Consider the following 27,896-nt stretch of genomic DNA (forward strand, 5'->3'; position numbering starts at 1 on the left):
TGACTGGAGTCCATGTTAGTGCACAAAGTAAACAGCCCGCTGTAGTTGTGAAGCAAAAACGCTGAAACCGGAGAAATAAAACGTGCGAGGGGAACGGTAACGAGTGGTGGAGGCCCCGCCAGTGCTTTTATTTTGAAAACAACGCAGGAACAGAGCTCCACGAATTACAGACGTCCCGTGTCTGCCGGTGTGGAAGTTTCTCGGTCCGTGGGTCCTCTCAACAGCGCGATGTCCGCCGCCCCCCGCCACAGAGTGGCTCTCCTTCACGGCTTCCTCTTCTTCTTCTGCGGTAAGTCCCACACCTGGTTGCGTTTGCGTAGCATCCTAGCCTCGGTCCGTGCTGCTGCTTTACTTCATATAAATCAAATCAAATATATTTGAGATTAAAGGAGCTTCGTCTCAGCCCGCAGCTGTGCGCGCGCGTACACGTGTGAGTACATCATGTCAACAAAGTCTTCATTTGGTGTGTTTCCCTTTAGTGATCACAGCTTCTACTGGTGTGTGAGGGTTGGCTCGTGCAGTGTAGGGTGACTGGTCGATAACTGGTCGATAACTGGTCGATAACTGGTCGATAACTGGTTGATAACTGGTCGATAACTGGTCGATAACTGGTCGATAACTGGTTGATAACTGGTTGATAACTGGTTGATAACTGGTCGATAACTGGTCGATAACTGGTTAACAGTCGGCCAGTGTGAGGCTTGGTGGTGCTTTATGGTTTAACGGTGGCCATAATAGTTTTACAGGGAGTCATTTAGAGTCGGTCAGCCTGGATGAACCTGCAGGACTCATGACTGTCATGACAGGTTCCCAGTGGTCACATGGGTTTAGTACTGATCTGTTTCAGGTGGCTGCTGCTGTAACGCACAGCTCTCCCCGTCAGTGTGTCTCTAGTATTTGTGTGCAGACTCTGGTGCTGTGTGAGCTGCTGATTGTTGTGTGGATTCACTTTCATTTCACTTTGCCTCGGTGTGTTTCTCTCTGATTCATGACTTGAATTTCACTGTGAGTCTGAGGCCACGCCTGTGTCAGTGGCGTGTCTCTGCAGGCTGAAGGACACTTCCCCTCCCCTCCTCAGGCACAGATCGCACAGACACCGTTTCTGTAGTTGTGTGCTTGCGGTGGTGAAGGCTGGCACGTAGTTACTCAGGGCGGTGAGCCGACACCCTTTGTTGAGCAACAGTTTCACCTTGAAGTTGTTCTGCTTTGGATTCGCATCAGTAACACGTTTGGCACACAGACCCCCCCACTCAGCTCGCTGTCACTGCACTGCATTTAACTCATATACACCATCAACATGTCCACGCTACACTCGCTTCGAATACGTTTGATGCTTGCAATGAATTTTCCCGTGTTTCTGGTCCTTCAAAAGTTCAGCAGATCTCCACCTGCAGGGCTGAAAAACGTCAGCTCTGAGGAAACATCGAGTCAGCTTTAAAGCCACTGCAGGAGTCCCGGTCTGAAGACTCGGCCTGTGTTTGTTAAAGCAGCTGTGAGCAGCTGTGTGATGCTTCCTTTAGATTCCTTCTGCTGCGTACAAATAGCTCTGCTGTGTATAAAAGAGTAAAAGTGGTGAGAAAATCAAATCAGTCAGTTCTGTCCCACACAGTCAGTGATTTCACAGCGGCAGCGCGTTGAAACATGAATATGGGCTCAAAATGTGGTCATAAATATTTTGTACTTGTAAAAAAAATTTGTGTGTGGACTTAGAAAAAAAACCCTGCAAGTTACAAGTACGGATTTTTGACCCTATTTTTCTTCCTTTCATCTGATTGGTCAATGTCATGTCAATCACAAATGTAACAATCCAATCAGAGAACAGATGGGTTTGGCTGTCGAGGGGCGCTTTTTTGAATTGCAGGTCTTTGAAGGGAATAAATGGCCTTTTACATGCCAACCCAGCGTTTTCCTTCATCACCACGAAGGAAAACAGTCTGGTTGTCTGAGTTTGGTGATTTTTGTGTCACAGGACTACGTGTTTAATACAGGGACTTCAACAGAGCTGCGGACCGCGGGGTGAGGGGGGGCAGTGTTTTGGAAATGACAGTCTTCATCACAAAGCTTTCTTCGTTATGAATTAGCATACATGTTTTTATTGAACATTTGAAGAACCAGCAAAAAAACCAAACTCTTGTAGAGGACATAAAGTCAGAGATAGAAAAGACAAGGAGCAGGTGCATCTAGTGCAGGTAGAGCTGCTGCACACAGAGCCCAGCAGCCAGCAACAAATTCTGGATCCTTGGCTTTTAGTTAGCAGTTAGCATTAGCAGCACATCCTGCGTCCGATGTGAAAGGACCTTTATGCTGCGCACTGTGACTCACAGCAATGGTCCCGGGTCAGCCCTGACGTTGTGTTAAACTAATCCTAAAGTAATGATGGTGTTTCTAACCACTGATATACCACAACTTTATCCTTTCAACAGCTGCTGAAAGTTAGGGGACCTAGCTGCTATCGGATTTTTATATAGAGATCCTCCAGCTTCAAACTGTATCACCCTTCAAGGACCTGCAGTTCAAAAAAGTGTCCCTCCGACAGCCAAACCCATCTGTTCTCTGATTGGATAGTTACATTGGTCAATGTCATGTCAATCACAAATCAGATGAAAGGAAGAAAAATAGGGTCAAAATTCGTATTTGTAACGTGCAGGGTTTTTTTGGCTAAGTCCACACACAAATCTTTTTTACACATACGAAACTGATTTACAAGTACAAAATATTTATGACCACATTTTGAGCCCATAGGAAGCTCGGTCTTTATCCACAGTTCCTCCTTCACTCTCACAAATGCTTTCTCGCTCATATTTTTATTCTGCTCAGAAACACCTGTGCTTTATTTTTGTCCCTGGGGCTGCTGGGTAAATAATCACTCTCACTCCCAGTGCGGTCAGGTTAGTCGCAGCACTTCCTGTTCCTCGGCAGACGCTGTGCTGGTGTTTTTACTCGATGTGCAGACGCTTGTTTTCGTGGCTGATACGATTATTGTTATTCTGATCTAGGGCTGTTTGATATAAATATATATATATATATATATATATATATTAAATATATATATATATATATATATATAAAATTGTAGGTTGTGTATCCTTCAGGTGTTAATGGGGTTATTGAAAATGTGTATATGTGCGTATGTGTGTATATACGTAGGTATGGATAGATAGAAACATATATGTGTATATATTAAAAAAAAAAAAAATTACACATAACATATAATGTAATTACAAGGAGGTATTTCTGTAGTCTATTGATACTAGATAGTGGAAAAGGGGTGGGATTAAATAAGCTTATGCTTCTTCCTGCTCCTTTTTGAACATGGACGTTATTTGGAGTTGTGGTTACTCGTTTTCCTTTTGTTTGCTTTGTTCATTTGTCTCTTTTAATTCTATTTTTTTTTTATACTTTTTCAACATGTTCAAAATAAAGATTCAATCAATCAATCAATCAATATCGGATGGCGATATAAAAACGTCGATCGTTTCATTTTACGCTATCGTTTGTTTCGTGGTGTCGCAAAATAAACTGTTTACAGCAATATGTGTTCATGGTTCTGATGTCACTGTAGTGGCTATATTCATTTATTAAAGTTCTCTTTCTCTTATATTTAATATCACCACACTACAGACAAGCGCCTGGTTTTATGTGTTGTTGTTAGCAACAGCAACGGTAACAGCATCGCGTGTCCGCTTGTTTATGTTCCACATAAACCTTTCACAATAAAGCTCAAGATCCTGTTGAGACTTTTCAAAATAAACTGAATCACGTGAAAGAGCAGATTATTTACGATGAGAAGTAAAAAAGAGCCGCCAGGTGCTAAAAAATCAACCTTAGACTCAAACATCAGAACAGGCTTTTCCCCGCAGCACGCCGTGTGATAAATACTCACAAAGAAAAAAATGTATCGTTTCATGCATCGTTAAAACACTCGACTCCGGGTAAAGGACGCGCAGCTGGAAACACTTCACGCAAGTCGAGCTGCCCGAGATTCACAGAATTTACAGAAATTGTTACATTTTTGTGATTTATATCGTTGTCAGGACGATAGAATTCTGATATCGGGATGTGAGATTTTGGTCATATCGCACAGCTCTATTCTGATCACAGCCACGTGGACCTGATTTACAGCTGCGGGGCCAGCAGCTGAGGATGAAGGAACAACATAAGGGTCATGTGACAAGTTGATGGCTATTTTTCAAAATAAAAGCCTCAGTTAGTTATAGGACCTAGGGATGGATAATTGGGGAGGGAATCAAACACGGGGTTCATGTCCCAGACTGAGGTCACAATGACCACCTGTGGACACCTGAAGACCGAGACTAGAGGCAAGATGGCGGCAGCTGATCTGCTGCGTGTGCACGTGTTACAAACCCTCAGACACACACACACACACAGCAGGGCTATAGACTAACGTTTACTTCTGTAACTTGTCCTTTTCCCCATGTGTCTGCGATGACACCTGTAACCTGGGTGCATGTGACATCATTACTGGAGGTGGGGTTTATTTTCAAGCCATTTGAACTTTGAACGGAACATCTTCTTTGGGAATATCGTAGGCAATGTTAAACCTCATGTCGGCGTCCTCTGACGACCTGTTTGCTGCTGCCTGAAAGGCCGATGTCTCGGGACTACTTCCTGTGAGGTCGTGCTGACGACACTGAGCTGGAAAGATTTCTGTTTTTCTCTTCGCACACACATGTTGACTTTCTCAGAGTGCGAGAGAGAGCGATATAGAACGCATAGTATGCAAACTGTTAACCCCACTCCAGCCAATCCCCCGCTGCCCCGCCCTCTCCTCCCTGTCCCGCCCCTCTCCTCCCTGCCCCACCCCTCTCCTCCCTGTGCAACAAGCAGCAGGCACACCTGGCAAACAGAGTGAATATCTCTGATTGGTTCAGACCACGATATGAGCACAACGTGTGTCTGTTGTTGACCACACAGAGACTTTCTCTTCTTTCAGCTGGTCGCGGTCTTGTGACCTACGATTTTTTTTCAGTCGCACCTTTGAGGAAGTAGGTCACATGTCTAGAGCCTTGCACACACATGTTTACTTTCTCAAAGACAGAAACAGAAATCTTTTCAGCTCAGTGTGTCGTCAGCGCGGCCTCACAGGAATCAGTCCTGAAACATCAGCCTGATTTGATTACTGATTGATTGATTACCAATAATTAGCATCAGGCCTGAGGAATCCTCATTGATCGGTCCTGTCTGATATCTCTTTTTATTTGGACCCCGCCCTCTAACAGCTGGGGTTGGATGGCTCTTATAATAGAGATTGAAAATGTGACGTCACTCAGGGGTAAAACCGCAAAGAATTCTGGGAACTTGTGGCAAGCGGTACTAGCGCACGCAGGCTTTCAATTGAACTCAGTCACACAGCGATAAAAAGAAACACAAAAATGTCAAGAAGCTGTTGTATTATTAACTGCAATAGCCGGTCACATGACAGCCACAGGAAGCCGACGGGTAAAGAGATCGGTTGTTATCGGATTACGTCGTTGAAGAGAAATTGTTCGAGCCATGTTTCCGAAGTAACAAAGACGCGACGGGTGGTCTGGATTGCAGCCATTCAAAGACCAAATATAACGTCCCAGAACCCTCCAGCTCACAGGTTAGTCTGCTCCAAGCATTCCCACAAAGGTCAGAGTTTTGTAGTAGTTAATACGTCATTTTTCTTAACATAATTGGTGACATAGGTTACAAGCAAGTCTGGCGCTGAACAGAAATTGTCGCGCTATGCTCCTTTGTTCATTGTGCATAAATAGTGAATTGTCCTGACACAGTATTGCGTTTCGCTTCTGTTATTATGGTACACTGACAAAAACATGTACTTTTATTCACAGGATAAAACAGTTGTTTTGTATCACTAATTGTCCAGTACGATTACAGCATACAGTATTATTGTCACTGCTACATTTCTGTGATGAACCAGAAATTATTTCCACTGCTAATTAATTACCGTTGAGCTCAAAGGTCCTATTAATAAACGGTTAACGAATGTGTATTTATGACGACGATTTGTGAGACTGGTAAACTTACCTTTGTTCGTACGATGGTCTTTCGTTCTACACGGTGCATTTCAAGGTCCTGCACCCATCCGTCGGTAAACTGTACCTGGGCTTGTTGCAGTGACCTGAAGTTACTAAACTTCATGAGTGTATGCACTCACTCCAAGAACCATATGATTATAAATATGAGCGTGGTGAAAGTTGGGCAGCACGCTGACGTCTTTTGTCCCTCTGTGTGCTCGTAAGGATCTAACACTTTCACTGGTTTGATTTTTTTCCTCGTATCTTTTCTTTGACTTTTCATCAAGTCTGTCTTTGTACGGACCGGCATTGTTCTCCTTCGTTTTGTACAGAACTTTTTTAGGGGACAAAGAAAAAGCAAGAATTTATTGGAACCGAAGAATGAACGTTTTGCGGTGCTGCAAATGCTTGCATTTGATGCAGTACTTGGATTGTTTTGCCACGAGTTACCGGCATGCAATGCGCGAAAATCACGTGGTCTGTCAATCTCTATACAAACAGAAGATGAATGTGTGTCACTCTGTTTTTGTCCTGCAGGTGGAGCCGATGGATCCGAGGTGCCGCCTCCTCAGAACGTCATCACGAAGACCTTGAACACCAACTACACGCTGAGCTGGGACTGGCCGCCGGGCGCTGCAGGGACCCACGCCGTCACCTTCACCACGCAATATGTGCCGTAAGTCTGAGAATCACGAGGGCGGGGCTTATTTACCTGTCAGACGGTGGACACAGGGGGCGTGGTCCACCTGAAACATGTTTTCTTGATTCAAATTCAAATCAAATTCAAATTCAAATTCAAATTTTATTTGTCACGTACACAGTCATACACAGTACGATATGTAGTGAAATGCTTGGACAACTGCTCGTGACCTAAAGAAAACAAAAAAGGAAAAGGCTATGAATAAGATAGGAAATAAATATGAAAAATTAAAAAGGGTAAATTTAACTGGGAAGAATAAGATAAAATATATAAATTAAAGTTGAAAATAAAATAACTGTACAACAAAATACACAATATAGAACTATATAAGAATGTATGAAGAAATCTAAATAAATATATACACAATAACAGCAGCTGTACAAGTATTAACCGGAAATGAAGAATATAGTGACCAGTGTTGTGCAAAACCAAAGTCCAGAAAGTCCAGTGTGTGTGTAAGAACCATATGTGTGGGTCAGTACTGTGTGGTGGTGTGATTGAGAGACCGTATTGCCTGCGGGAAGAAGCTCCTCCTCAGTCTCTCTGTGTTGGTCTTCAGGGAGCGGAATCGCTTTCCTGACCTCAACAGAGAGAACAGTCTGTTGTTGGGATGGCTGAGGTCCTTCACCATCTTCCTGGCCTTGGTCCAGCACCGCCTGCTGTAGATTGAGTGCAGGTCAGGGAGCTCGGAGCGGATGGTGCGCTCAGCTGACCGCACAACCCTCTGTAGAGCTCGTCTGTCCTGCATGGTGCTGTTCCCGAACCAGGTTAAGATGTTTCCCGCCAGGATGCTCTCTATGGTGCAGGAGTAAAAGTTCCTGAGCACCTTGGAGGGCAGTTGGAAGTCTCTCAAGCGTCTGAGGTGGTAGAGACGCTGTCGGGCCTTTTTCACCACGGTGTTGATGTGACAGGACCATGACAGGTCCTGCGTGATGTGAACTCCGAGGTATTTGAAGCTGTCCACTCTCTCCACTGGGCACTCGTTGATGACGGGGGTCTGGTAGTTCCTCTCCTGCTTAGTGCTGAAGTCCACTATCAGCTCCTTTGTCTTACTGACGTTTAGAAGGAGGTTGTTCCTCTGGCACCAGTTCTCCAGATTCCTAATCTCCTTCAGGTAGGCCGTCTCGTTGTTATCAGAGATCAGGCCCACCACGACGGTGTCGTCAGCAAACTTGATGATGGTGGTGGAGCTGGTAGTGGCCACACAGTCATATGTGTACAAAGAGTACAGCAGGGGGCTCAGAACACACCCCTGGGGGGCTCCAGTGCTGAGAGTGGTGGAGGCTGAGACATGTCCGCCCATCCTTACTGCCTGTGGTCTGCCAGTTAGGAAGTTGGAGATCCACTGACACATAGATGAGCTGAGTCCCAGATGCTCCAGCTTGGTGGTGAGTGTGGAGGGAATTATGGTGTTAAATGCAGAGCTGTAGTCTATGAAGAGCATTTTAACATAATTCCCCCTTCTAGTGTCCAAGTGAGTGAGTGATGTGTGGAGGAGATGAGAGATGGCATCGTCTGTGGAACGATTTGGACGGTAAGCGAACTGTAGTGGGTCCAGTGTGTCTGGTAGTGAAGAAATGATGAAGTCTCTGACCAGGCGTTCAAAGCACTTCATCACTACTGAGGTGAGGGCTACAGGGCGATAGTCATTGAGAGAAGCAGGGTGGGGTTTCTTCGGGACAGGAACAATGATGGACTCTTTGAAGCATGTGGGGATCACCGACTGAGATAAAGAGATGTTGAATATCTCAGTGAACACAGGAGCTAGCTGGTATGCGCAGTCTCTGAGGATACGACCTGGGATGCCGTCTGGTCCTGCTGCTTTCCTGGTGTTCACTCTCTTGAAGGCTCTCCTTACTTCATGCTCGGAGATGACGAGCACGTTTCCGGTGCTGGCAGTATCTTCCTGTCTGCAGCCGTTAGCGCCGCTAACACTAGCATTGTTGGAGACCTTAGCTGCAGCCTCGAAGCGAGCATAGAAAGTGTTCAGCTCGTCTGCCAGAGTCACGGCCGCGTTCGTCATACCGGTTGTTGGTGCTTTATAGTCCGTTATTGTCCTTAGTCCCCGCCACAGGCTCCTAGAGTCACTCTGTTGGAGTTGTGACTCTAGTTTCCTCCCGTAGCGCTGCTTCGCCTCTTTCACCGCCCTCCGCACGTTATATGACGCGGCTTTGTACGGGTCCATGTCCCCCGTCGTGAGTCCCGTGTTGTAGGCAGCGGTGCGGGATCTCAGAGCGTCGCGGATGGTTTTATCCACCCACGGCTTCTGGTTGGGAAACGTTGTGATAGTCTTTGTCTCCACGGTATCATCCGCTAGTTTCCCGATGAATCCCACAACCGCTTCCGTAAACACGTTGATGTCATCGTCGGAGCTGTTTCTGAACATGCCCCAGTCTGCGTCATCGAGTGCGTCCTTTAACGCGGCCACCGATTGATCCGTCCAGCGCGCGACCTTCCTCTGAACCGGAACTTCCTGTTTCAGCCTTTGTTTGTATTTTGGCATGAGGAAGATGGCGGCGTGATCAGATTTGCCAAACGGGGGGCGGGATTGTGCCTTGTAGCCATCCTTGACCGTAGTGTAGCAGTGGTCCAGTGTCCTTTCACCCCTGGTGGGGCAGGTGATGTGTTGATAAAAGTTCGGCGCTGCGCGTTTGAGGTTGGCGCTATTAAAGTCCCCCGTCACAATAAGCGCAGCGTCCCGGTGTTGTGTCTGGTGCTGTGTGAGTGCCTCATGCAGCTCGCATAAGGCGGTGACCGTGTCCGCTTGTGGTGGAATATAAACGGCACTTACAATGACCGATGTAAATTCCCGAGGTAGATAAAAAGGACGACACATGATGGACAGTAGTTCCAGATTTGGTGTGCAGGAGCGTGTGAGAGGAACAACGTTCGCACTGTTGCACCAGTTGTTGTTCACCATTAAACACACGCCGCCTCCCCTTGACTTCCCCGAGTCCCGTGTCCTGTCCATGCGGTGAACCGAGAAGAACTCGGCCGGCTGGATGGCGTGGTCCGGCACCGCTGGGTTCAGCCATGTCTCGGTGAAGCAGAGGAGATTGCAGTCCCGAATGTCTCTCTGGAACTTTATCCTGGCCCTGAGGTCGTCAAGCTTGTTCTCCAGTTGGCGAGCAGGATGCTAGGCAGAGGTGTGCCGTGTGCACGAGCTCTCAGCCTGTTCCTGACGCCGGCTCGCTTCCCTCTAGGCCGCCGCCGCTTCCCTTTGTTCTCCCTCGAGATCTCACTCGGCCAGCTCGGATCCGGAGTTAAAAACTTCGAATTGTGAGTACATTGTAAACCAATAGAAACAAGAGTGTCACTGTCATACCTAATGTACCCAATGGTGATGATTTTGCCGATTTAGAAACGCTGAAAACTAACTTAAAAAACAAAGACAAAGAAAAAGTGGTCGGAGCAGTCGTGACGGCAGCCGACCTCACCGGCGCCATCTTAAAGAAGATTCAGGTTCAAACAGGTTTGAGCTGAGAGAAACTAACTGTGAGCCAGCTTTAAAGTCAGTTACCATGGTAACACAGAGCGCTGCTGAGAGGGAAACCAGCCCTGAGTAAAGAATGACATCATCAATGGAGCTGTGGCACCGGGATTCACCATGGCGACGGGCCGCTGTGGTAACTCTGCTGCTCTTAACATTAAACGTAGCCTTCCTCCAAATGGAGGCTCTGCTCCTTATCCCGCCGTTGCCATGGTGAGCCATGGTATCGGGCTCGCTTTCATGGACTCGGGCCTGGGTGAACTTTGATCGGCTTCAAAGTCTCTATCGCCCCCTGGTGTCTGGCTGGAGTATAGGTCCTAAACCCCGCCTCCTCCATGTTAGCGGATGGGACTGGGGTCAGGCTGATATAAAACAGTTCTCCTCAGATAATTTTTTCCAAAAATTCTTTCTTACATTATCAGTAGTTCTCATCGCACTGATTTGTGTTCAGTTGGTCTCCTTTCTATTAAGTTTGATTCTAATTAAACTTATAATGCTGTTAAAAATCATCACAACACTTCTGACTCGCAGTCACGGATAAACTTGCGTCTCTCTGTTTGGGAGTAGCAGATAGAGCGTGGATGCCGAGAGGAGCGCCAGCGTCCCGACTGTTTCAAACAGACAGCCTGACGTGTTCTTCAGTAAACTGGACTACCCGACAGAACAGAGGTAAGTTAAATGTGTTTGTAAGCTAATCCGTAACTAACGTCCTTAGCTAGCTAGCTAGCAGAAACTCGTTTTTTAAAGTGCGTTTAGCTAATCCGAGCAGGTGAATGAATTTACCCTGACTAAGGAAATGAAGAGAAACGCCCCGGGCCGCTCAGTTACTAACTAACTACCGTTACTGTACTTTTAGACTGTAAGAGCAACAGGACTCTGCTTCAGCTCCTGTGCAGAGCTGATTATTAAATATGTGCAAACAGCAGCATGTTTTCTGTCTCCTGTCACATCTGTAAGGACAGGAAGACCAACTTATAAAAAAAAGCTTGCACTTCAGTAACCCCCATTAATTATTAATTAATCATATAACTGTACCAAAGCCCAATATTTATGTGCTGATACCAACTACGGCCACTTGACAGCTTAAGTTAAAATGTATGTTTAATTTTTCCACTTATGACTTTTGTTTAAAATATTCAGGTTAAAAAAACAGTCTGAATTATTGTTAGTGAGGTATGTTCACAGTCACGTGCAGTATTCTGTACAGCTTAAATCCTTGAGGAGAAATAATTGAAAGCATTAATGTTTGTTTCTCAGTTCTCAGGCAGCAGGTCACACACTGCTGATAACACCTCCGTGTGTTGTGACCAGGATGCAGCAGCAGACTGAACCAGGACTCAAACCTGCTCCATCATCTCATCTTTGCAGATCTCCATTTATACAGCACCGACAACTCAAAGGTGAACATTATATTGGAAAATCTGTTAGTATATAAGGCTTATTTTAATAAACAGCTCTCTGTCAGCAGAACTGTAGAACTGAATAAATGTAAGAGAAGAGCTTCAGATCCTGAGTGTGTGAGGACAGAGAGGCTCAGCTGTATTTCAGATCCGAGGGATAAACCTTATATTTCAGTTTGTGGCGGTTCTGTTCTCTTTGTGATTGCAGGAGCCGTCCTCAGATTCAGACCTCAACACCACCCAGTGACAGCAGACAGATCATCCATCATGTTCACATGTTGACTGCAAAACTAATGACAACAAGGTTAAAGCACCACATGTGCTGTCAGTGAAAGCTGCAGCTGTTTATTGATAAAGTTAAACACTGACTGTACTCAGCTGCATGAAGAGAACATGATGTTTTCTCTGACACAATTAAATAAAACCCGATGAAGGTCAAAGGTCGTCACTTGTATGTTGAACTAAAAACTTGTCGTCTGGGATCCTTTCACTGTTTTTTGCCAGTGGTGTGTTATTTACCATAAGCATCTACCATCGCAGAGTCCAGAGCTGCCTCCATCCTCAAAGACCCCACACACCCCCAGACTGTTCACTCTTCTGCCCTCGAGACGAAAGTTCACAAGTGTGAAATCCAGAACATCTCGACTCAACAACTCCTTCTCCACTGCTATCAGACTCCTGAACAGCTGACCTATTTTAGCAGTAATAATAATTTTTGCACATCAGGTCATTTACCCATGCTATTTGTATTTTATCTATTTGTACACATTAACCAGCATCTGTGTGTGGACAGCAGAGAAAGAAAATGCTTTTCTTTGCACACATGACAACAAACGCTTTGAACAGACAGCTGTGGGTGGGTCCCTGCTCGACTGGACCAGCACTGCAGCGGGCATTATTCATCTCCACAGTAACTGTCAACTATAGACCTTTTTGAAGAAACCGTAACAATAAGTTGAATAGTTTTCTTTACCTGCATGGCTCAAGTACAGCTGCCAGCTTTTGGAGGTTTACCAGCTCTGATGGAGTTAAAATGACCAGCTCGTGCTTTTGTTTGTCTACAGCAGCAAAAACAGCCTCTTGATTCTTTAGTAGAGAGAAACCACATCCAGTGTTGAACTCCACCGTGTGGAAACATCCTCTGTGAGTGGCTCTTTCTGTTGCCCCAGACTTGTTTGCTCCTGGTGTAGTTCCTCCATATTAGCAGGTGCTGTCTGTAATCTTGCTTTTCAGTGTCATAAAGCTGTTGAATTTTACTTGAAATAGTCTTTCAGGCAGTTGGAAAGTTGGACCACCTGACGCTAACTGTAGCACATGTTCTAACCCCCTATCTTCTCCCACTGATAGTGGTCTACAGCCCAGAGCAATCCATTGTGTAAGTTTGTCCAATGTTGACTTACTAGTTTTGGTCCTGAAGCCAGTCATCTCATCAAGTTTGGGCTGCCGACACCTTTTGTTGGTACTCGACTGGTAGCGCTAACAGCTCCCACAGTTTCTGTGCCCGCTGCAACAGGTTTTGCATTTAGATGGTACCATAAGGTGGAAGTGCTTCGGTGGTATCCAAACTCCTTTTTGCACAGTTTGTACAAAACCACGCTTTTATCAAGGCTTCTGCTTGGTAGTCTTTTGAAATGAAATCTGCCTCCAATCACTCCTAGCAACGCACTTTCTTATGACACTTTAGCTGTGTCCAATTCAGGGACCGCATGCTTCGGAGTGGGCATTTGTAGACCGATTGTGTCACAGCGACGCGACGAAGGGTGTCCCAATTCGAAGAGTCCTCAAAATGCGGTTGACAAATGCGCCCTTCATTTCCCCAGATTTGAAGGCTGGGTCCAGTGTAGCCTTCGTGACCCAATCTATCCCACAATTCATAGCGTGGTGGTGGGTGTGGATATTTTTTTCGGAAAAAAGTGGCAGACGACTGAAGCGGAGCGGCCGAAGAGTAAACTTTTAAAAGTAAGTACTGAATATTATGTCACTTATTTATGTTGTTTAATAACGAAGAACATTAAAACATTGCTGTTGGCCACATGTCGGCAAAGTTATGTGACATTAGTGACGTTTGTACTAACTTTGTTTTAAAGCCTTTACTTTAAAGTATACGCCGTTCAATAGTCGACCTTAATCTTACAGAGAATCTGATGATTCTGTGGATAATTAAAGTCAGTCATATATCCACAAACACAACAAGCTGAAAGTCAGTGACGCTGCTCGGTTTGCAGTCCTGAACATCACGGCACAAGCAGGATTCACTGCACTGTTAATGTTAGCTATGTTATATTGCTGCCTCTGTTCGGTGGTGTCGAGCCAAACGGACTTTAACGTGTGTTTGAACGAGCTGACGGTTCACTCGTTAAGCTGAAAGAAAGATGCTTTAATCACAGCAGTCACACATGTGTCCACTGCACCATCTGGAACTCTTCTTGTTTACACTCGTAATAACACAAACACTAAATCCTGCTTCTCTGGTGCTGTTGTGTAGCAGTGTGTACACCTGAGACTGCCACCTGTCTGTCTGTCCTGCACTCTCTCTCTGTTTCTTTCTCTCTGATTGTGGAATAAAAGTATAAGATAAGATAAGATAGAACTTTATTAATCCCTCGGGTGGGTTCCTCTGGGAAATTCGACTTCCAAAAAGCACAGCAACGACCGAAGTTAGTTACAGAATTGTTATATATATATATATATACATACACACACACACACACACACACACACACACACACACACACATATATATAAATACAGAGACAATATAAATAAAATATACAAAGGGGATAAATAGAATAAATAGGAATAAAAAATAAAAATACAAGTGAATTGCACATTTCAAGTATTGAGTCTATTGCACTGTTGACTATTTACAAAAGTATTGCACAAGGTATTGTACAGTGAGGTGAAGAGGCACTACAGCTTAGTTGTTCCCCCCTCCTTTGTCCTCCCGTTTCCCCTCCCTCTCCCCTCCAGAGAGGAGTTAAACAGTTGTGCGCCTGTGTCAGTGGCGTGTCTCTGCAGGCTGAAGGACACTTCCCTCCTCAGGCACAGATCGCACAGACACCGTTCCTGTAGTTGTGTGCTTGCGGTGGTGAAGGCTGGCACGTCGTTACTCAGGGCGGTGAGCCGACACCCTTTGTTGAGCAACAGTTTCACCTTGAAGTTGTTCTGCTTTGGATTCGCATCAGTAACACGTTTGGCACACAGACCCCCCCACTCAGCTCGCTGTCACTGCACTGCATTTAACTCATATACACCATCAACATGTCCACGCTACACTCGCTTCGAGTACGTTTGATGCTTGCAATGAATTTTCCCGTGTTTCTGGTCCTTCAAAAGTTCAGCAGATCTCCACCTGCAGGGCTGAAAAACGTCAGCTCTGAGGAAACATCGAGTCAGCTTAACAGCCTGTTTAAGGCTCTGATATCTATTCTGTGTGACTTACAGCAGTTATGACATGGTCTGATTTTCTCACCCAATAAAGGAATATTTCATATATCAGTCTACTCTTCATTCTATCAGACACAGCTATCACAGCTCGTACATTTGCTTTTTACACATATATGTAAGCATTGAGCCAAATTTAGTAATGACAACATATTAAAAGAACAATATTTGGGGGACTGACTTTTTCTCCTTTTTTCTTCCTTTCTTTTTTTCTGGGGTGTGTTTGCTACTATTTTTATTTGTTTGTTTTTGCTTGTTTCTTTTCCATACCTTTCTACTGTGCTGCTTACACTAACAAAGTGCGCTGTCAGTCTTCCCTTCTGTTTTTGTCTTTGTGTTTTGTTTCTTCTTCTCTTTTTGTCTATGGGGTAGTCACTCTTCATTTTGTCATTTTATTGTATTCTTGTGTGTCTTGAAAGGCGCTTTTAAATAAAATGTATTATTATTATTATTACAGCTCGTGTCCCGGCTCGTGTTTCTCCTCTCTGGTTTCACTGGAATTCATTTGAGACGTTTATTAACCACCTGGCCTGCCATCATGTGATCACATAAAGACCTTTTAACTCCTCGCTGGTATTTTAATACAAGTTTAAGTGTAAGTCAGAGTGTGCTCCATGCCTCAGAGAGCCGTGGAGCAGCCTTCCTCTTCATAGTCTTCCTCCCTCGTCCCCATCATCCTGCTTCCACAGGCGTTAACCTCCCAGCCCCGACCTATGAAACACAGATGACGCCTGTTTAGACACGTTTACTGAAACACGGCTGGTGTGTTGCTGTTGTAATTAGATTTTATTTGAATGAAAGCTCTCCCTCCAGACCCGCCGAGTATTCGGGGAGGAGCGAGCGAAGACAGAACACAAAGAAAGAGCAGAAGGGTTTAATGTGTTTTCATGTTCATGTCTCCTCAGGAAGCACCAGCTGAAGAGGAAGACTCCAAACTGGATCACGGCGTGCAACCAGACGTCACACCGGTCATGTGACCTCACACGCTTCAAGCTGTTATTCATCGGCGACTTCATGCTCCGGGTGCGAGCCACCGTGGACGGGCGGCACTCGGAGTGGGCGCAGAAGACGTTCTGCCCCTATGAGGAGGGTAAGTACTCGGCTTTCCAGGAAGTGTGACGTGCACATGCTGCAGCAGCGTGTGAGCTCACAGCCTTCGCACTGTATCGGTGCAACAGCCGAGAGCTGCGCTCAGCAGAGATAAAGATCTCCAGCTTCTTTTTTTTTTTTTTTTTTTTTTTTTTTTTTTTTAAATGACATCAGAAACAGCAGTATGCGACATTACGTGATGGCAGAGCTTCAGTTCATCCTTTTTTTTTTTTTTTTTTTTTAATAAATAGGACAGGGGGAATGAATGAGAGAGAGAGAGGGGGAGAGAAAGAAAGAAAACCAAAGGGGAGAAGAGACGGTGACAAGGGGGGGGAAGAGAGAGAAAAAAAAAAAAAAGAACTCCTGGGTCACCTGTATGGAGAAAAAAAACAAAAAACAAACAAACAAAAAAAACAAACAGAGGAGACAGCAAACAACAAAGAGCAACATAATAATAGAGAAAACAAAGCACCATCACAATAAACTAGCTAGTCATAGATATCAATATTTACTAAATAATAAACGATATTGTGCAGCACGCAAGATAGACAGCGCACAGTGTGCTTTGAGGCAGCAGCCAAGAAAGCTTTAGTCCGCGTCTGTGAATACCCATGTGTGCATACCTGTGTGGATCAGCATGCTTGCATTCCAAAGGTTTCTCCATGTAATGATCTGCTAGGGAGTGTGGGGGGGCCACAGCCCCATCCTCCAGGGTGTGAAGCGGGTATGGAGGAGATCAAAACTCCAGACATCCAGAGGCCCCCAGAACACAAGAGACCAAAGATCTCCAGCTTCAAATATGTGACTGTGAATCGTGCGTCCATGTGTGAGGCTCTCATCGCTGCAGTAAATGAACCAGAATCAGCCAAGCAGTCACAGAAAGTCTGTGCAGGTGTTCACTAGTGATGTGTCCTGCGTGTCGGTAATGTCGGGGGAGTTTTGGTAAGCGTGTATCGAGGCTTGCTTTGATTACGTATGCAGTGACGTTCGAGGCCTCGCGGGCAGTCCGTACCACGTGACTGATTCAGGAACTGGCTCGCCGGTTTGCGCCAGATTCGAAATAAAATGGGCAGCAAAACACAGCTGATTTCCACCATCACTGTGTTGTGGAATTGGATTACGTACGTGCTACATAGCTACTTGAGCATTTCTTCTTCGATGGAACCAGCAAGAGATTTTTTTTAATCTCATCTCTCCTGATAAAGTATGCACACAGTAATAAATATCATGATAAGCACCATAATATAAGTAAACAACACTACAGATCCTATAATCTGATTTCTGTCTTTCAGTTCATTAAAAAGTGAAGCGCCACACACTAGTTTGTGTCATTGTCCAGATGTACATAAGCATGATTACACAGTTACACAATCATACCAAAACTCTGTCCTCATAGTTTCCACTTTCTCTTTTGTATCAGACATCCTGAGACAATATTCGGGATAAATAACCATGAAAACAATTTATTTATTCCATTTAGAGGTTTACACATCACATCATTATAATCACAGAGCCTGTTTCACTTGAATTGTCCACTTGATGGCGCAGTAGAGCAAATGAATCATCGCAATGCTTCGAACCATGAGTCGACCAGTTGGATGGAAGCTTCAGTTCATCACGAGGCTTCATCTCACCATCAGTAGTGTTCATTACACATCCTGGGACCTGAGCTCACCTCTTATCTGAACCGCCTGTGTCTGAATCATTACTGCAGGTATTTGCTTACCTGAGCCGTCAGTTTGTTCTTCCTCACATCTGCAAATATGCAAACCGTGCAGCAGAGCTCTCTGCAGGTAGACCAATACAACGTACGCCTGACGGCATGTTGAGGATTGGTGGCTCTCAGAGAAGCTTCCTGAGATCAGGATGGTCCCCTTCAGCTCCGGTTCAGACTGTGGCAGCAGCTGTGTGGGGAGTCTGCAGTTATGCAATGACTGCTTCAGCAGGGGACGTCTGAAGAGCCTCGCTGAGCTGAAGATGATCAGAAATGAAACCGTGAGCGAGCTTTTCAGCGTCTCGCTCGTCAGAGCTCTCGCCGTCGCTGACTTCAGTCCAGTCAGAGTGAAATCCTGGTTTCTGTGTTTCTGTCTGTGTCCTCAGTGAAACCGTCTGCCGTCATGGTGGGAACCTCCCCAGCTCCAAGCACACTGGCATAACAGAGCTGTAGCAGATGGAGTGGACTGTTAGAGAAGCTGCAGCTTTGATTTTGTCCAATAAAAACGTCTCTCCACATCTGTCCCCCTCAGCCTTCATCGGTCCACCTGATGTGACTCTTCATGTCACTGGGACATCTTTGGAAGTCAGCATTAAAGACCCAGTGTTCAAGCAGTCAGAACTGAGGGAGACGTACACCTCGGCCACCTATAACATCACCTACTGGAAGAGCAGCTCGAAGGAAGAGGTGGGAACGCCGGTTTGTAGTTTGGACCTTGAACGTGTAGAAACAGTCAAACACAGGAAGTTAGTGATGTTATGGGCCGGGACTGAGAGCCAGGCAGCTGCAGTTCACTCATGATTTCAACCACGTTAGCAGTGAAATGAAAACTCAACATTAAAACAAATCAAAGATAACAATAAAAAAGCATAAAAACTAAACACTGAAGATTCACTCAGTAATAACTACATGTGTAATTACATCTTTGAACAATTTTCTTAAACTTATCATTAATCTGTTAAAAATAGGCAGGAGCGGCTTTGTGGTTTGTAGAAGCTGTTTACCCACCATATTTGAATACAATGGCTGGGAAAGACATCATGTTTTACATTCGTGGCCAGAGACAGCTGAGGTAAACAGCACTGACAGCCTTCCACAGGCTTGGAGGTGGACGCGGTCCAAACAGTAGCAGGAATACGGCCACAACCGTTATGATGTACAGTCCAAATTTCATGTGTTTGATCTCTCATAGAAGCATGTTTGTCCTACAGCAGCCACCGTAGTTAGAGCTACGCACTTAAAGTGTGAGGGGTATCTTAACAAGGTTCCAAGTAGAGCTTCAGCATGCAACAAGAAGAAATGTGACACAAAACAACACTTGAACTGAAACAGGCTGTTTTACACCAGTTTAGGACCACATGCCTTTAAAAAGCCAAATCTGTGCAAAAATGTGGATTCATTTCATTTTCTGTCAGGTGGTCACTGCCATGATGTTCTGATGGCAAAGGCAAAAAGACTTTCCCTTGTTGAACGTGGTCGGGTTTAGAGCAGGGCGATATGGCCAAAAATATTTATCACGATATATATTTGAAAATTTGCGATAACGATATAACTGACGATATAATTGATGCGAGACAAAATACAACTCCACAACATTACTAACGCAAAAAGACAACCTTCCATTTATTTTCACTTAAACAAGAAGCTGGTTTTTATGTACATTAAAGCTTTATAAAAATGTAACAGTGCAAATGCAAATTCCTTGCTGAAAGTTTAACCAAAAGGCATTTCCAGTAGAAATGGGCTGACATATCCTGAGCATAACCATGTATAATATCCACTGAAGTTAAAAAGAGGTGCTTTGCAACATTAAACTGCAGTGTGCAGTACGTATTTTTCGGACCATAAGGTGCACAGGATTATAAGGCACATTAAGCGAAACAAAGCAGTCAGATAAATCAAACTTTATTAAACTCATTCTTCTTACTTCCTCCACTTCTGTACCATTGATTCATTAATGTTGAATTGTCTGGCAGCTGCTCTGTTCCCATGTTGTTGCAGTATATTAATGACTGACCTCGTATTGTGGATGGATTATCTCAGTTGTTCTCCTGACTGAAGTTTGGTCCGTTTACAGCATCCTGCCATGCGATTGCATTTGTCTCTAACTATCAGAAACCTTAACGTTAACCTTTTTAAGTGGAAAAGTGTTAGTGTTCGTCCTCCAGCTTCACTGTTTATATTATGCTAACATAGCTGTGTTGCTAGCGATCACGTAGCACATCATTAAATACCAGCTAGCCCAACTTCAGTAACCCTATAAACGTCACTGCTGTTTAGTTTCCTGTCTTCATTTATGTTGGAAGTGATAGCAGAGCTGTACGTTTGATTTTTTTCAGAAATCTCTCAGTCAGAACATGCTATATCATGCTTAGGTAACTAGCGAAACTAGCGAGCTAACTTCCGCTAGCTTCCTGCTAACTTCTAACTCCGTTAAATGTAATAAATTTTGTTTTCATGGATGCCTGGAAGTTAAACTTCATAGTTACACCTGGTAAAGCAGCAATGCTGATCGTTTTATTAAAGATGAAAGAATTTAGACAATTTTTAATTCTCAGTGATGCTGCAGTGTTCGTTTGACCTGAAAAAGACGGAGTTTAGGACCCAGATTACTCCCAGATTTAAGAGCATCTTAGTCCGACAAATATGACAATAACGACGGCCGCTTGCATGTTCTGCAAAAAAATGTGCTTTGTCATGTATCTGACGGACAAACACCAAACCAGTTCCACATCACTGAAGTTGCACCATTTTTACAAACCAATTCTGGTTCATTTGTTTCACTCAACAATCGGCCATGTGCGTATGAAAACAAAGCCACTGCGCATGCGCGTTTTACTCATATTCTATCGCGATATTTCATTTTCCTATCGTTGCATAACATTATACCGGTATTACCGTGAACGGTATAATATGGCCCAGCCCTAGTCGGGTTGTTGAAATGCATAGGCAGAGTCTCTCGCAGCACGCCATCGCTGCTGAGGTGGGACGCAGTAAGAAAGTCATTTGGAATTTCTTAAATCTTAAATAAATTCTTAAATGATCCTGAGGGTTATGGAACAAAAAAGTCAAGTGGAAGACCCAAAGAAACGTCTCCAGCACTGAGCTGCAGGATCCACTTGGCTGTCCATCAACACACTGGACGATCCTCGACCCAAATTAAGGCTGTTACTGGTGGCGACTGCAGCCCCATAACCACCAGACGACATCTGAGACTGAAGGGCTTCAAAAACAAAACACGTCTCCAAAGGCCTCGTCGCCTTGGACACAACAGAACTGACCGTTTGGACCAAACATGGGACGTTGAAAAGTGGAAGAAAGTTTTATTCTCTGATGAGAACAAATGTAACCTTGATGGTTTCCAACATTACTGCCATGACAAGTAGATCCCACCTGAGATGTTTTCTACGCCCCACAGTGGAGGGGGCACCATAATGCTCTGGGGTCTTTTTCCTTTAGTGCAGGGGTGTCCAAACTCTGGCCCGCAGGCCAACTGCGGCCTGCGATCCACTTTTAATTGGCCCGCAAGTAATTTTATAAATAGAATAGAATATGGCCGCACTTCAACTTTTGCCTGAGTGTATTGCACTTCTTATTTTTAACACCAGGGGGAGCTGCTGTTGATCAAGGCAGTTGCTCCACCAAAAAGGACAATCACAGAAGAAATTTACCCCAAGTTATTAAACATGGCAGAACCAAAGAAGCGAAAAGTAGAAAGTGAGTGCAGAAAATTTCAGACATGGTGGGAGAGTGAATTCTTCAAAGAATTCAAGGAGAAGTGTCTGTTTGATCTGCACTGAGACTGTGGCAGTTATGAAAGAAGATAATGTACGACGTCATTATGAAACCAAACATCAGGCCTGTGCAGCCGACACTGGTGCTGAGCCAGAGCAGACATTAGCTCTCCTGCAGGGTCAGCAACTGTATTTATTTCGTGCTCAAAAGGTCCAGGAAAAGGCTCCGATAGCCAGCTATGAAGTCGCCCAACTCATCGCGAGACATGGCGAGCCTTTTTCAGATGGAGACCTCATAAAACACGGCCTCGTTAAAGTCACTGAAATAATGTGGAAAAAGTGCAGAACTTCAACAACGTCAGCGTGTCCAGAAATCCAGTCGTGCGACGCACTGAAGACTCGTCAGCCAACATTAAACTGCACCTGTCTGATAAAGCTGTGCTTTTGATTTTGACTCCATCGCAGGCGATGAGAGCACCGATGCCACAGACGCCGCACAGCTGCTAATCTAATTGTTTTTGCGGGGAGTGGACGAGAGCACGAGCGCTTTAAAAATATATCCCACAGTACCCGTGTGTTAATGTGCACATGCTTCAAATATCAATAATGCGCATCTTTCTGTCACTACCCTGCTTTTGAGCACCACTTTCTTATGTGCGTTTTTCTTGTTAACACACAGAGCACACCGCTGTGCACGGCGCACGCACATGCAGTCAGCTGATCTCATCTGACGCAGATCTGCTCCTTGATCAAGTGACATCACCAGAATAATTTACTAAAATGATGCACTCCTGTTATTAAGCCCAGTTCAGTCTGTTAATGTTGATAAAGGTTTCAAACAGATGTTAACAGCTGTGTTGCTGAGCCTAATAACTTAAATAACAAGCTTGAAATGTACCCGTCACATCTTTGTTTTTTCTCTGTGCTGTAAATCTTCTAAGAATAAATCCGAGGCTGTTGTGAGAACGAGCTACCAAAGCTTTGTCTGAATAAATCAATAAAGATCCATTTATGGAAAGCTGTGATGAAGGCAGTTTTGTCTTTAATTATATTCAACAATATAACATATTTGACCACTTCTAAGTGATTTTTCTAACTTTAATACACTAAAGTTAAGGTTATATTCCTAATTTCTAGTAAGTGGCCCCGCCCCTCCTATATTTTTATGTATGTGGCCCTCAGTGAAAAAAGTTTGGACACCCCTGCTTTAGTGGAACAACGGAGCTTCAGGAGATAAACGGCCGATGGCTGTGTGCAGATGTTGCAGAGAACATCCCTCATTGCTGAGAGCCCTCGTCTGTGTGGTAACCACTGGGTTTTTCAGTAGGATAACGTTTCAGTACACAATGCAGGACAAAGGACTTCTTCCAGGAGAAAAACATCACTCTTCTGGACCATTCTGCGTGTTTCCCTGATCTAAATCCAACTGAAAACCTTTGGGGATGGATGGCAAGGGAAGTTTACAGAAATGGAGAACAGCTTCAGACAGTAGATGTCCTTCATGCGGCCGTCTTCACCACTTGGAGAAATGTTCCCACTCACCTCATGGAAACGCTGGCATAAAGCATGCTGCAACGAGTCTTTGAAGTGATCAACAATAAGAGTGGAGCTCCTCATTACTGACTTCATATTTGGGTTTACCTTTTTTGAGGTGTGGTCCTAAACTTTTGATGAGCTGTAAAACAGCCTGTTTCAGTTTAAGCGTTGTTTTGTGTCACATTTCTTCTTGTTGCATGTTGAAGCTCTACTTGGAACCTTGTTAAGCTCCAGCATGCAAAATATGATTTTTGCTCATTTTAAACTGGTTTTAAACTTTTGATCTGTATTGGGTCAAAGAATAAAAACAGATACTGAAGACCTCTGACCTCCTCTCTGCTGCCTCCTACAGGTAAAAAAGATCCTTGAAACGAGGCAGGACCGAGTGGTTCTTAGTGACCTGGACCCGATGAGCGAATACTGCGTCCAAGTCCAGATCATCTATAACATGAACCCCAGACCGGGCGAGTACAGCGACGTCGTCTGTGAGCGCACCGGTGACGGTAGGCACCGCCGTCACACAGCCGTCACAATCGCTGAAGGTGTCGCTGATGGGCTCACCTGCTGCTGTGTGGTTTTCTTACAGTGGATGCAGCTCCGTGGGTGGCGGCCGTGGTGACGTTTGTGGTCATGGCCACGGTGGTGGCTCTGGTGGTGACTCTGGTGGTCTACTGGAAACAAATCTCCAAGTTCCTGTGCCCAGAAGTCGTGCTGCCGCCACACTTTGAAGAGGTGTGTGTCCTGCCCCCTCCGTCTCTGCTGCCTTTCAACCCCTTCATCTACCCAGTCTCGCTGCCCTCTGAGCACTGTGACCAGATCAGCATCGTAGCAGACCACAGGACTGAGGAGGAAGGAGGGTGCAGCACAACCTGATACCTCACAGGATGGGGGCTAGGAGGAGCAGGAGGAGGTGGGATGCACTTTAAAGACTCTGAGAATCGGCCTCTGACTGTGAGGTTTTAGAGCTGTGAACTCTGCAGCAGTGAAGTGATGAAGACGAGCAAGAACAGGTGAAGCTGGCCCAGGTCACGCTGCAATGCATTGTGGGAGCACGCCACCGTTTTAGCAGGTAGCGAATCAAAACAAACACACTGTGTTGGAAGGAAGATTGCTATGAACCATACTTCAAAGCAGCTCAAAAGAAAAAGGACGTTATGGAGGAAGATTGCATTGGAAGTGTGGACCCGTATGAAACACAGCTGAAACCCTGAACCGCTATTGACTTAGCTTAGCCTGATCTATTCTCGTTCCTTGTCTGTGGAGTCACCGCGTACACGGCGAACCAATTTTGCCATTATAAATCTCTGGAGGCGCACATCCACCAAGGATCGGGTACAAGATTTGGCAATTATTAGACTCCACGTTGTCAATACGCCGTCATTCAAACAAAGGTAAGTCAGCTCGAGTACTGCGAGTGAAATGCGTTTGATTTCCCCGAACATTCAAAGTAGTACAGCATAAATTCATTCATGAGGGGAAAGTAGAGTGAGAACATGTGGAGGCTGTTAGAGGGAAAACACAGTGCGTTCACACTGAGTAAAGTATTCTGATTGTATATTTTACAGTTTTGTACTGTCGTTCTAAAATATCATTAAATTTACATAAGTAGACTGATTTTACATGTCAAAGGTAAAATAACATCACGAACCGTATCTTTATGCGGGAGTTATTTTCTGTTATTTTACGGTTGTATTTTGGCGCCCCGGCTGCCGGAATATTACAGGTTTTTTTAACAGTGCACCCTACTTGAAAATGGAGGTAAGTTCAGTAAAGTCCTTATCACGTTAGAGTGCGCACTTCCAATTTAAATAGTGCTCTTCAAACACTTTCAGATAAGACCCTTCTCAAAGTCTAAAAAATTCAGGAGCCTAATTTTCCATGAAGTGTTATTTTTTAATTATTCAATAAATAATGTTTGATTAAAACCTAACTATGAATGTGTTTCAGGGAACGCTGAGGACTACTGCGCTGTTTGCTCCATGTTAGATGCTGACGCTGACCGCAGCATGATTGAAATGGTAAAACAAAAGAAACACATAAGTCTTAGTATCATTACTTGCTAATCATGTTTAAAATGTTGACTAATAGTATTCACTCAACAGAATATGAGTTTTTATTTTTCGCGTGGTGTGTCCTAGGATGCTAAAGGCGTGTGCTGCTGAACTTGGAGAGCCGCTACGAGTCTTCAACCTCCAACAGAGGCTGAGGTCTTTTAACATCTGCAGGAAGCTCCTGAGGATGTTTGACCAGTTGGTGGTTGAAAAACTCCTTTGTCCCACATCATCAAACTGTTGAACTCCTCTCTGGAGGGGAAAGCGAGGGGATACAGGGCGGGAACAACTGAGCTGTAGTGCCTTTTCACTGCGACTCACTCAAATGTGGAATCCACTGGTATTCCCATTTATCCATATTATATATTCTGCATTTATATATGTGTTATATGTATATATGGTATATTTATGCTTAAATCCTTACTCTCATTCCCCTTTATTGCATCTGTAACATGCAACTTCTGTCGGTGCTGTGCTGCTGGAAACTACATTTCCACCCACCTGAGGGATTAATAAACTTTCATCTAATCTAATCTTTACGCTCAGCAGAGTTCCATGAAACTACAACAAACCACAGTCTGATCATCCAACAACAGCTGACACAGCAGAATATCAAGCATTATATAATACAGCGGTCTCCAACCTTTTTTACGCCACGGACCGGTTTATGCCCGACAATATTTTCATGGACCGGCCTTTAAGGTGTCGCGGATAAATACAACCAAATAAAACCAGTACCGGTACAGAAAAAAAGAAGATTTATTCATAACACACGTGAAAAGCCCCAGGAAAACCGAGTAAACGATAAAAACGATAACAAAATAACGCTGAAAACCAATAAAAACCCTGAAAACCAGACATTTCACACCTGAGCCTCAACTCTCGCGGCCTGGTACCGGTCCGAGGCCCGGGGGTTGGGGACCGCTGATATAATATGTAATGAGGAGGGGGCTCAGCTGTTCATATGGCTCGAATACAAAGACGACTCCTCAGCCAGGCCTCATTTCAAAGCCCTGTAGCGCCACCCTGAGGCCCCAGTGCTACCTGTACACGGGCTGTTGAGGCCAGCAGGAGGCGCTCCAGTTGAACTTGTTTTCCCATCAGTCACTGCGTGGACGCACACTTCAGCTGCATTTATGAATCATTTGAACCCTCCTTTATTTATTTTGTGCATCTCGATGATGTTTTGTTCTGCTGGGCTGTTCTTTTGGTCCGGCTCTCAGACTAAAGGTCAGCTGTCACATCACATGTTTTTTTACAGGCTACTGACAAAAAAACAAACACTTTTAACCACATCCTCGCTGAAAACACAGAAATGCAGAACTTCAGCAGCACAGGAAGTTTTTTTTAGTCGTTTATTTATCCAGGTAAAAAAAATCTCATTTCCAACAGAGTCCTGGGGCCTGTTCTTCATACCACGCTAAGTAAGTTAGCTGGATTAGATTGTTGACGATTTTGCGTGATCCTGGATCGTTCGGTTCCCCGAAGCTCATCCGGGACTTGCTGTCATAGCAACAGAGCCGTAAGCGTAAACCTGCTGGGGAGCAGGTTTACTTTATGTAAACAGGATTAGATCGCGGCCACGCAGGTATGTCCGCTTCATTTATACGAAAGCAACAGCGATATTCCACCACTGTTTCACCATAAATAAATATTATCAATGTAACTAAAGATAATGCAGCACTTGATCCTTTTATTGATGTCACACAGATACATACAGGTCATTTCCTAAAAAAGGGAAATGTACTATTAACATTCTATTACATGTATGTGATTATTACAGATGTAATTCATATTTCAGAGTAGTAATTGTAAATTACTTCGTGTAATCAAGATGAGAGACCACGGCTATAAAAGCGAAGGTGGATTTGGGAAGTCTGTCGCAGCCATGTCCTGTCCGTATACGCGACCAACCCATTGCGGAAGGTGCAAGATTGATAAGGAGAGTCCTCAGAATTCAGCGTATATTGCGGGACAGACAGGATCCTTTAGCTCAGCGCGACAGTGTGCTCATAGAGAGATATCGATATTCCCGTGAGGGTATTATTTACTTAACTAACTTGTTGACGAGGGGGTGCAGGACCACCACCTGTCTTTTTTTTTGCTCTGCCCTTTTCTTGGTTGCTGTTATAAACAAACAAACAGATTATTTCAGGGTCTCTTTCCAAGAGACTAAAAGCAATATAAGTGATAAATATTACCATTCTGTAGCATATTCTTATATTTCACTTTTACTTGTTCCCATGTTCTAGTGGGTCCTGTTGTGGCTCTAATGTGAAAGGGGATATAATATAACATATTATAATATAATATAATGTAATATAATATTGGATAATATGGTGTGATATAATAAATCTACCCTACCGCCTACTGGTGTTGGCCAGAGGGGCCGATGGCGCGATATGGCAGCCTGGCTTCTGTCAGTCTGCCCCAGGGCAGCTGTGGCTACAACCGTAGCTGCCTCCACCAGTGTGTGAATGTGAGAGTGAATGAATAGTGGCATTGTAAAGCGCTTTGGGTGCCTTGAAAAGCGCTATATAAATCCACTCCATTATTATTGTTATTATTAAATTACTTACGAGTTTGATTTGTCAGCAACTTCCTGCCAGCCCTCTCTCCTTGCTTTTGCAACCTTTGCAGTGTTCTCTTGCGTTTTAATTAAACTCTGAAACTCCTGAAATCCCTCACTCAAGAGTTCTTGCTCTGCTGCCGAAA

At 44.5% G+C, this 27,896-nt stretch overlaps 1 protein-coding gene across 1 annotated transcript; it reads left to right on the forward strand.

Moving 5' to 3' along the window:
* LOC147312132 (interferon alpha/beta receptor 1a-like) lies at positions 1-26,807 on the forward strand. Its single transcript, XM_086266703.1, has 8 exons — positions 1-289; positions 6,561-6,699; positions 15,963-16,147; positions 18,393-18,547; positions 23,483-23,633; positions 23,717-24,521; positions 25,078-25,148; positions 25,269-26,807. The coding sequence occupies exons 1-6, from the start codon at positions 229-231 to the stop codon at positions 24,001-24,003; spliced, it is 978 nt and encodes a 325-aa protein (XP_086122829.1). The 5' UTR covers positions 1-228; the 3' UTR covers positions 24,004-24,521; positions 25,078-25,148; positions 25,269-26,807.
* The last annotated feature ends 1,089 nt before the right edge of the window (positions 26,808-27,896 follow it).

The sequence above is a fragment of the Aulonocara sp. 'chitande type north' Nkhata Bay genome, linkage group LG16, assembly GCF_057382095.1.
Source record: "Aulonocara sp. 'chitande type north' Nkhata Bay isolate Kocher_YH1m ecotype deep benthic linkage group LG16, A_spYH_male_GT1.1, whole genome shotgun sequence".
In the NCBI taxonomy this organism is placed as follows: Eukaryota; Metazoa; Chordata; class Actinopteri; order Cichliformes; family Cichlidae; genus Aulonocara; species Aulonocara sp. 'chitande type north' Nkhata Bay.